The sequence below is a fragment of the Physella acuta genome, unplaced genomic scaffold, assembly GCF_028476545.2.
Source record: "Physella acuta isolate Inbredline_101_S28 unplaced genomic scaffold, ASM2847654v3 ptg000180l, whole genome shotgun sequence".
Lineage (NCBI taxonomy): Eukaryota > Metazoa > Mollusca > Gastropoda > Physidae > Physella > Physella acuta.
In genome coordinates, this window is record NW_026731699.1 from 95,997 (window position 1) to 107,139 (window position 11,143).

The 11,143-nt window shown below is 37.9% G+C and overlaps 2 protein-coding genes across 2 annotated transcripts; both read left to right on the forward strand.

Moving 5' to 3' along the window:
- Positions 1–712: 712 nt before the first annotated feature.
- LOC131936561 (heat shock 70 kDa protein cognate 4-like) lies at positions 713–2,909 on the forward strand. The gene is given in 3 exon segments (XM_059293599.1): positions 713–1,105; positions 1,108–1,379; positions 1,381–2,909. Coding segments are annotated over 3 exon segments (1,944 nt in total). The 5' UTR covers positions 713–789; the 3' UTR covers positions 2,737–2,909.
- Positions 2,910–3,134: 225 nt separating this feature from the next.
- Positions 3,135–3,529, forward strand: LOC131936564 (large ribosomal subunit protein eL31-like). Its single transcript, XM_059293605.1, has one exon. It carries the CDS (start codon positions 3,138–3,140, stop codon positions 3,507–3,509), a length of 372 nt encoding a protein of 123 aa, XP_059149588.1. The 5' UTR covers positions 3,135–3,137; the 3' UTR covers positions 3,510–3,529.
- The last annotated feature ends 7,614 nt before the right edge of the window (positions 3,530–11,143 follow it).

Consider the following 11,143-nt stretch of genomic DNA (forward strand, 5'->3'; position numbering starts at 1 on the left):
TATGACCTGTTACATTTCACACTAAAACATTAGCTGTAGGCTCTAAGATCGACTATGAAATCAAGAAAATTACCATTTATATGACCTGATACGGAATCAACTTGTTATTTGAATAGACGTAAACAATAATTAAGTACAATTAAAAATACAAGTAATAAACTAATCTAACTTGCTTTCTCAAACATAGTATGAACGTTTAAGTACTAGACCCCCAATGTATTCTTATACCTTAATGTAGACGTTTTCTTTGAGCTGAGTTTCTTTCGTCATAGTAGACAACAAGCGATCATTTTATGTTGTACCAACACAGTTTTATTGTTGTGTTTACAAGTCCAGACGATTAGTAGGCGGATAACACATGCCCGCGAGTAATTTGATTGGTGATATGTGGGTGCAAATACATTGAATTACCTCCCTTGGGTATCAACTAATTTAATAGCTAAGGGAAATAACTCATAACACAACAGATGAAATCAACAAAAAGACTTGATAATATCATTTATAGAACAGTTTCATGTTTATACATTTATGCATATAATAATCACAGAAGTATAAACTACATTTAAAAAAAATAATAGTTGGATTATCATTATTTTAGTCTAAAACTAAAAAAAGTAGTAATATTTAAAAGCAAAACAGTTACTTTACTTATTAGGGATGAAAGTTTAAAAAGACAGGCGTTCCAGTCTATAATATTCCTCTCTATTAACAAATCTGAATTACTGTGCGAGTCTAGCCGGGTGATTATTTCTCGTTGATGCTGATATAGACCTCTATTACACATACAAAATGAGTAAAGCACCTGCTGTTGGTATTGATTTGGGAACCACATACTCCTGCGTGGGTGTATTTCAACATGGCAAAGTTGAAATCATTGCTAAAGACCAGGGCAACAGAACAACTCCAAGTTATGTTGCTTTTACAGACAATGAACGTCTTATAGGTGATGCTGCAAAGAACCAGGTAGCCATGAACCCAGAAAATACTGTATTCGATGCCAAAAGATTGATAGGACGTCGTTTTGATGACCCAACTGTAGCTTCCGACATGAAACATTGGCCATTTACAGTATTAAATGAAGCAGGCAAGCCTAAGATCAGGGTCGACACAAGGGTGAAAACAAAACTTTCTTCCCTGAAGAAATATCCTCAATGGTTCTTACAAAGATGAAGGAAACTGCTGAGGCATATTTAGGAAAGACTGTCACAGATGCTGTTGTTACTGTACCAGCCTATTTCAATGACTCTCAACGTCAAGCTACCAAAGATGCTGGAACTATTTCTGGTCTCAATGTACTTAGAATAATCAATGAGCCAACAGCTGCTGCCATTGCCTATGGTCTTGACAAGAAGGTTGGCGGTGAACGCAATGTACTCATTTTTTGACCTTGGAGGTGGCACCTTTGATGTTTCTATTCTTACTATTGAGGATGGCATTTTTGAGGTCAAGTCCACAGCTGGTGACACTCATTTAGGTGGTGAAGATTTTGACAACAGAATGGTCAATCACTTCATTCAGGAATTTAAGAGAAAACACAAGAAGGATATTAGTGAAAACAAGCGTGCAGTACGTCGTCTAAGAACAGCTTGTGAGAGGGCTAAGAGAACTTTATCATCATCTACTCAGGCTAACATTGAAATAGACTCTCTGTTTGAGGGTATTGATTTCTACACCAGTATCACCCGTGCTCGCTTTGAGGAGTTGAATGCTGATCTATTCCGTGGCACCTTGGAACCTGTAGAAAAATCATTGCGCGATGCTAAACTTGATAAAGCTCAGATTCATGAAATTGTGCTTGTTGGAGGATCAACTCGTATTCCAAAGATCCAGAAACTATTGCAAGATTTCTTCAATGGCAAGGAACTGAACAAGAGCATTAATCCAGATGAAGCAGTTGCATATGGCGCAGCTGTACAGGCTGCTATTCTACATGGTGACAAATCTGAAGAGGTGCAGGATCTTCTGTTGTTGGATGTTGCTCCTTTGTCACTTGGTATTGAAACTGCAGGAGGTGTGATGACAGCACTTATCAAGAGAAACACCACTATTCCTACAAAACAGACTCAGACATTCACTACTTATTCAGATAACCAACCTGGTGTGCTAATTCAGGTTTATGAAGGTGAACGTGCAATGACAAAGGATAACAACTTACTCGGCAAATTTGAACTGACAGGTATTCCACCAGCACCACGTGGTGTGCCCCAGATTGAAGTCACTTTTGACATTGATGCCAACGGTATTCTAAATGTATCTGCTGCTGACAAGAGCACTGGCAAAGAAAACAAAATTACCATCACCAATGACAAAGGTCGTCTGTCCAAAGAGGAAATTGAAAGAATGGTTAACGATGCTGAAAAATACAAGAATGAGGATGAAAAACAGAAAACTCGCATTTCAGCCAAGAATGCTTTGGAAACTTACTCATTCCATATGAAGTCAACTGTTGAGGATGAAAAATTGAAGGACAAGATCAGTGCAGATGACAAGAAAATTATTATTGACAAGTGCAATGAGATCATTCACTGGCTTGATGCAAATCAGTTGGCTGATCAAGAAGAATTTGAGCATAAACAAAAAGAAATCGAAGGAGTTTGTAATCCAATCATCACCAAATTGTATCAAAAAATGGGAGGTGCTGGTGGCATGCCCGACTTCACTAGTGCTGCAGGTGCTGGTCATGGAGCATCCCAAGGTACAGGAGGCAGTGGACCAACCATTCAAGAAGTTGATTAATCTGTATAAAGACCTAGTCTAATTTATAGAACTTTGTTAGAAAACTTTTTGGCTATTTTGCTACGCTGAGCACTAATATCATCCAAAATTTTTACAACTATTTATTTCTATCAACACATTTTAGCTGTTATGATGCAAATTTGTCATTAAAACATTTGTTTCTAAAAAAAAAATATTTTTATGACTTAGAAAAGTCCCCAAAATAGTAAACAATTTAATAAAAATATATAAAAAAAAATATTTTTATGACTAAAGCCGTCATCGAAGTAGTCGTTTTTACAACCTTATATTTTCATAATCTTTCAAAATCGTTAATTTAAGTAATAATCCATTGCTTTCATTATACTAAGTTGTACTTTTTTTTTGGCGCGTTAAGATTAAAATATTTTTTAGGGCTGACAATGGCTCCTCCCAGAAAACAGCGTGAAAAAAAGAAGGCAGTTACAAATGAAGTAATTACCAAGGAATGTACTATTCATATGCACAAGAGAGTACATGGCGTAGGATTTAAGAAGGGGGCACCTAGAGCTATCAAGGAGATCCACAAGTTTGCTGAGAGAATGATGGGTATCCCTGATGTTAGAATTTATATTCACCTGAACAAGCACATCTGGTCCCAGGGCATTAGACATGTTCCTCACAGGGTACTTATTTGTCTTGCACGCATGCGCAATGAAGATGAGGATTCAAATCACAGACTGTACACCCTAGCGACACATGTTCCTTGTGCTGAATTTAAGGGAAAACAAACCCTTAATGTTGATAACGAATAAAAATTTTGTGGCTAGAGAAAAAAAAATATTTTTATGAACATTACACCAAAAGAAAGGGAAGTAGCATACAGACTGATTTTTAACACAACTCCAGTTTCACGAAATACAAAGTCAAATCAAAATGTTAAAATAACATGTCAAACGTGTAAACAAAATATACAAGAAACTGAGAAACACATTTATTTAGATTGTATATTAGTACAGAAAACAAAGCAAACACTTGCGAAAATATTAAACACCACCAATCAAACAGCCACAACAAATAAAGCAATCACACTTAATTTAATTAACACGACTAGACAAAGAACAGAAGACGAAAACAGACTAGTAGCAACGGCTATTTATAGATCGACTATATGGCAAATTAGGAATAAAGTCAGATATTTTTTCACAAAATACACGGACATCGAGTTAAAAGAAATATTTCAAGCAAAGCTAAGACATAGACTGGGAACTCTCACTTAACTGAGAAAAAAAAGAAATATACAGGAAAGAAATAAATAAAGTATTAATTTTAATTTATAATTTAGACAGTCTCAAGCCAAACATCACTCGATCAGCCCCCAAGTAAATTAACATTAGAACAGTCTTCTGTTTCCCAGGTTTTAAAATGCACAACCTGAATGGTAGAAAGAGATACCCATCTCAACCCCCCCCCCACCCCAACACACACACATTTCCCCCCCCCCCCCCCCCCACTCAACCGGACTGGCGGACATTTCAAGGTAGCGTGCCCTCATTGCCAAGGGTCAATTTTATGTCATGGAAAGTTTTGGAATGATAGGTCAGTACGTGATTACAGAGACACTTCTCCCACAGTCGTTTCTATTTCTGTCCATGGGTGGCTACAGTGTGAACTTTTGACTCCGCAGCACACTAAACTAAGCAGTGAAGAGAAACCTAGTTTGCACACCTTATTTTAATCTAGTTCTTATGCCATTTTATTTTTTCCCTTTGATTATTATATATGCAATTGATGTTCATTGTTCATGTCTTTGATGCTATGTAAAATCTATCAAATATATTATTATTACTGATTTAAATATTTAAAACAATTGAATTAATAAAAATAAAAATTAAAAAAAATCTACCCCCTCCTCTCTCCCCCTCTATCCACTTTACCCTCAGACATGATAACCCCACAATCCCTTTAACTGTTCCAACGACCCCACCACCCACCGCAACATCAATATCCAGAACTTATTTAAAGTTCTAAATCTTGTCTCTTTCCCCTCATCTTTCACACTGCAACCTTTTGAAAACTCAATGCGACCACTACAACACCCTTTCAACTAGTCAACTTAAGTTGTTTCCCTACATAGAAAATGCTTCACTGTCCCATTGACCCTCTCTGAAAAATTTCCTTTCCTCTCCCCACCCAGACTTCTGACACTTTCTTTTGACCTCCACCCCTTTTACTGTCATCCTTTGCAATTTTTTATAATCAAATACATGACATCATGTAAATATGTTGATGTACTTGTTTTAATTGCAAATAAAAGTATTTAAATAAATAAATAAATAAATAAATAAATAATACTTAACTACGTAATCTCCCCCCTCCAACATCTCCCCCCTGTGACGGTAAAACCGTTTAGGCTAGCTCCTTTTCATTCTTCCACCACCCTCTACCTGCTCTATTACTCCCCCCCCCCCTCCCTCAACAGCTACGTACATTCTTATGCTTCGTCCCCCTCGCAGGCTCCCCTTTAGTTGGCTACATTGTCCACATGACACACCGCCAATTTTAATGCTTAAAAGGGGATGCAACAAAGAAATTCTCGCACTCTTCCAGCACTGAGCTCAGCTGGTGGTGTCGCACGCGGCGTTGGGGCCGTCGGCCCTACCTCCACGTGTTTTTTGGGTTTGGTTTTACCTTATTTCTTATTTTTACTTTACCAATTTTTATATACATAGTTGATTATCATTGTAACAACTAGTTTCAGTAAATACCATATATATATTAAAAAAAAATATATTTTTATGAGTTATGAAAATTAAATAATATAATTATTATGGAACGGGCGAGTCGCATCCTCTAATCAAAAGAGCCACATGCGGCTCGCGAGCCGCAGGTTGCCGACCCCTGCCCTAAACTTAGGGACAGCAAAACAGACAAGCGACATAAACAAACAAGAAAGCTATTCGGACAGCTAGAAACCCACAATTTTAATTTAGCAAGTAGGCTTACAATACTTATTTTAAATCATGTAGCATGATGACAAAAATCACATGGAACTCCTTTTTCTTTTTCAAATATTGTATTTTTTCATAAACATTTTGTCATTACTTTTGAAGAAAACGACAATGACAAATAATTATTGTGTACATCAAATCTCTTAGGTGTTACAACATTTTTCTATTAAATTCTGAACCACACATAAATGCGTGTTATTTAGAACAAACTGTGCTAAAATAATTAGCAGGATTTATTATAGAATTAAAAAAAAACCAATTTCATGTACCCCACACGTGTTAAGTTTCAACCAAGTGACTTTAAAATGTTAAAAAAAAATAATGCATGTTTATGTTGTGCTAAACATTAACTATGGGCTGCTACTTTCCTCATTAATTACGATCCGGTAATTATTCCTCCGCCCTTATAATTACAGGCGTATTCTTTTATATTCGGAAAGTTCAGACTGTTATTGAATGAAAACAAAATGATTCAGGAGAGTAGAGAGTACATTTCTAACAAAACAACTCATCCGTTGGGTGGATTGCGATAGTGCTGAGCGGACTAGTAAAGTTAGAGAAATTACACACAATGTAAATAAATCTATACAGGCACAGGAATATAAGCTCATCATTACAATAACCAAAGACAATATAACCAAAGTTATATAGCGCTTGTTCATAATTAGGCGTCTCAGAGGCTGGAAGTTGATATCAATGTAATGTATGTTATATATTGTACATATCAGTAGGCTGAAGTAATGTGTTGGACTTTACACAAAGTACCCCCCCCCATATCATTATGTTGAAGTAATGTGTGGAACTTCACACTAAGTACCCCACCCCCCAATATCAGCAAGCTGAAACAATGTGTGGAACTTCACACTAAGTACCCCACCCTTATATTTGTATGCTAAAATAAATTTACTGTGTAGAAATTCAAACTACCACCCCCACCCCACAGGTGTCCGGGGCTAAAAAGAAGCCTTGTCTCTGTATCAGTCTTCACAAGCCGATTGAGTACGTGTTCAACACAACCAACAACATTCGGTACAGCAGAAGGTTCGTGATTTATACTTTGAATGTTCCACCATACGAACGACCTCTGATGACGCATTTAGTTTGTACTCTGGGACACGACTGTCCCAAACTACGAATAATCTCCGGTACCGCGGTAACGAAAGTCTCATGATATGAACAGCGCTATGTAAGGCCTAAAGTTTGTAACCAGAGGCGCCACTGTTTTGACGTTTGGAGCAGAGGCGTAGCGACGGAGGAGGGGTACATATGTCCCCGGGCGCCGACCCTTGGTACGCCAAAATAAGCTCATTTTAGCTGCTATTCTGAACTATAAATATAAAAAAATTATGGTGGGGGGGGGGGGGGGGCGCGGGGCGCCAAATTGAAAGTTTGTTTCCGGGCGCCGGGAGGGGTAGCTACGCCTCTGGTTTGGAGTATGGCTTGAGTACCGAATTCAACGCTTAAACAACAAAAATCGAACGGCAATGGATTTCTATCAAACACTGGAACACAGGTAAGAACTGATAAACCTGCGGGGATCTAGATTTTTTTTCCCACGCACCAAACGACCTTTCAGGTGGTAAAATTTGCAATAATGGGGCGCGGAAATCTATAAATCGTTTTAAGATGGGAAACCAGAGTGTCTCGCGGATCTTGACAAAATATATTACTACAAGTATTATATCTTTTATATTTGCCGTTGTTGCTGATTAGTCTACAAATGTGCCTGTCGTGTGCTTATGTTAGTGGGAAAACGAGAGTTTCTTCCAGGCATCTCGCCCCCCGCCCCCATCCCCGAAAAAGTCTTCCTCCCCGCCCCTCCGAAAAAATTCATGTGTCCCCCCCCTCCCCAGAACGGCAGATGTATTTTAGTTTCAATAAATCTTATTGTTCTAAAGCAACTCGAATTAAAATATACGATGTACAAAACCCCGCTACAAGCTCAAGAAATCTACACATGCCATACAGCACTACTCACACACGAACGACTGTCTTCCGTCTGCTCACACTTTACACAGGGTGGGTACCCGTTTAATTTACGGTACTCTACAAATTCAGTATCAGACTAGGTCCGTCCTCCGGCTAAATACCTCAACCATTTATATGCCATTCGCCTTCGTCCAACGACGTGAGTCTAATCTAAAATTATGAACCTCCATTGATATAGTGTAGATATCCAACAAAGCATCCGCCTTGAATCTGTTGCGTCGAATGATATAATTATATGCAGGGCCTATATGTATATATTAAAATATATTCAATATAATTATAAATAAAATTTAAAAAATTATATATATATATATATATGTATATATATATATATATATATATATATATATATATATATATATATATATATATATATAGTATAACGAATCGTTAGAGAAGATCATAATAAGTCTGGACATCTGCGGACATCTGGACATATATTTTGTTTGCTTGACCGTCTGGGCCATCAGACGTGACGTTGCAGACGACCGAGTTAGGAAAAACAAATGTTCAAATGTTTGGTTTATGTGCTGGAAGTCTGATTTGGCCAGATTTCATTGGCAGCCGTGTCTGGCATCTTGTTGTCTGCTGCACGGGTCTGGTCAGTGGTCCAACGCTGGACAAGTGCTGGACGTAGTTTTATGGCTTGCTAGAGGGCCGTTATAGACTGGTGCCTGGTTTTGTGTCTAACTTGTATATAAGTACGTGGGACATGCGTGTGATGTGGGATGTTATGGGGTGATGTCTGATTACGTGAGATGATGTGGGATGATGTGGGATGATGTAGGATGATGTGGGATGAGGTGTGATGACATGGGATGATGTGGGATGATGTAGGATGATGTGGAATGATGCGCGATGAGGTGGGATGATATGTGATGATGTGGGATGATGATGGATGATGTGGGATGATGTGGGATGATGTGGGATGACATGGGATGATGTGGGATGACGTGTGATGATCTGGGATAATGTGGAATGATGCGGGATGATGTGGGATGATGTGTGATGATGGAGGATGATGTGAGATGATGTGGGATGATGTGGGATTATGTGGAAGGATGTGGGATGATTTGAGATAATGCGGGATGATGTGGGATGATGTAGGATTATGTGGGATGATATGGGATGACTTGAGATGATGTGGGATGATGTGGGATGATGTAAGATGATGTGTGATGATGTGTGATGAATGGGATGATGTGGGATGACATGGGATGATGTGGGATGATGTGTGATGATGTGGGATGATTTGAGATAATGCCGGATGATGTGGGATGATGTGGAATGATGTAGGATGATGTGTGATGATGTGTGATGAATGGGATGATGTTGGATAATGTGGGATGATGTGGGATGATGTGGGATGATGTAGGATGACATGAATGATGTGTGATGATGCGGGATGATGTGGGATGATGTGGGATGACGTGGGATGATGTGAGATGATGTGGCACGATGTGAGATGGTGTGGGATGATGTGGGATGGTGTGGGATGATGTGCGATCATGTGAGATGATGTGGGACAATGTGGGATGATGTGGGATGATGTATGATGATCTGGGATAATGTGGGATGATGGAGGATGATGTGGGATGATGTGGGATGATGTGGGATGATGTGGGATGATGTGGGATGATGTTGGATGACGTGGGATGATGTAGGATGATGTGGGAAGATGTGGGATGATGTGAGATGACAGGAATGATATGTGATGATGTGGGATGATGTGTGATGATGTGTGATGATATGGGAGGATGTGGGATGATGTGGAATGATGTGGGATGATATGGGATGATGTGGGATGATGTGGGGTGATGTGTGGTGATGTGGGATGATGTGGGATGAAGTGGGATGATGTGGGATGATGTGGGATTAAGCAATTTAGTTTTTACTAACTAGGTCAGACATGAACTGGTCAGCATGACAAACAAAAGGTCGGCACAGGACTAGTCAAACGAGATCAACGCAGAAGACTCTCAGGAGGTGGGTGCAGTCCAGGTGGGGCTCATGGGATTGTTTTATGTTTTTTTTTTTGAGTTTTCCGTTTGGACCAGAGGACATAATTAATACCTATTGGCATGAATTCAAAATACACATTTTATAACCGTATATATCACTTTCTGTATTACATACATCTTAATAATATCAATTGTATTTAAAGGAAAATTATTACTCAAATTAAAATATGTTTATTATTATTAAATTAAGCTGAAATATTAATTGTAGGCCCTATTTAAAAGCAGAATAAAGACGTGTTTTTTTTTTTTGTAGTTTTTTTTACATTTCGTCGTATGAGTAGATTTATACATGAAACAAATATTAAAATAAAAATAAGTCTTAGTTTCAATGAAAATAAAACTTTAACAAAGGGAAGCAACGTATTATAACATGCCTATAGTCAACAAAATGAATGAATACATTCCAAATACGGAAATTTATTAAATTTCTGTTTATGAATTCTAATTGAAAAGTAACATTTACTGTAAAATTTAATTAAATATTTAAATAATTACTCTACTTATTAAATTTTAAAATTACTAATGCAAATTCTACATGCTTATGTTTAATTTAATTAATGACCATTATAATTTACAATGCGATTCTCTTTACAGTTATTGAGTAAGCTAGGGTCGGCAACCTTTTGAAACAAAAGAGCCAAAAGTTTTTTTTTTAAGTTAAAAAAAAAAAAAAAAAAAAAAAAAAAAAAAAGAAGAGCCAAAAGTTACAATTTTCAAAATTTCCCTGGTTTTAAAGAGCCACTAAATTTTTTTTATTTCAATTTTTTTTTTATTAAGATTATTAGTATTTGCGCAAGGAGCTGTAGAGCCACATCTTGATATCAAAAGCGCCGCATGCGGCTCGCGAGCCGCAGGTTGCCGACCCCTGGTATAAGCAAAGCATTTAAATATTATTTTAGCTCCCTTCTTTGAGAAGGTGAGTAAATTTTCCCCCTTAAAATGAAGGACCAAACTAAGATACCCATTCCCCTAATGTAAAAAAAAAACTCAAATGTTCTTAAACTTTGAATCATTTTGTCAGAAAAGGGAATTTGAAGACGCCCTTTTCTCGTTTCACATAATGTTCATTAGCTACACATTATCCAGCCCCACCCCCCCCCCCCTTCCCCAACAGTTTCCGCCATCCGATGATGAATTATATAGTAGGCCTACTAAACGAACATCGAAAAAACTGTAGAAGTGAATTATATATTTGAGGCAAAGAAAAAAAATCTGTATTAAATTAGAGTAAAATAAAGTAACCCATCAAACCTAAATTAAGGTCCATAGGGAGGGCAGGTGAACTAGAGTTCACCAGTTTCTGTGACCTCGGCATATGAAGGAATAGCTTGGTCAGCACTTTACCCAGCCGCCTTTATTTTCTTTATCGTGAGCAGTGGCGTAGCCAGGATCATCTCAAGGGGGGGGGGGGGTTTCCAATTTTTACCC

Excerpts from the sequence above, each read along its gene's own strand:
- LOC131936564 (XM_059293605.1), top strand. The coding sequence starts at position 3,138 with ATGGCTCCTCCCAGAAAACAGCGTGAAAAAAAGAAGGCAGTTACAAAT.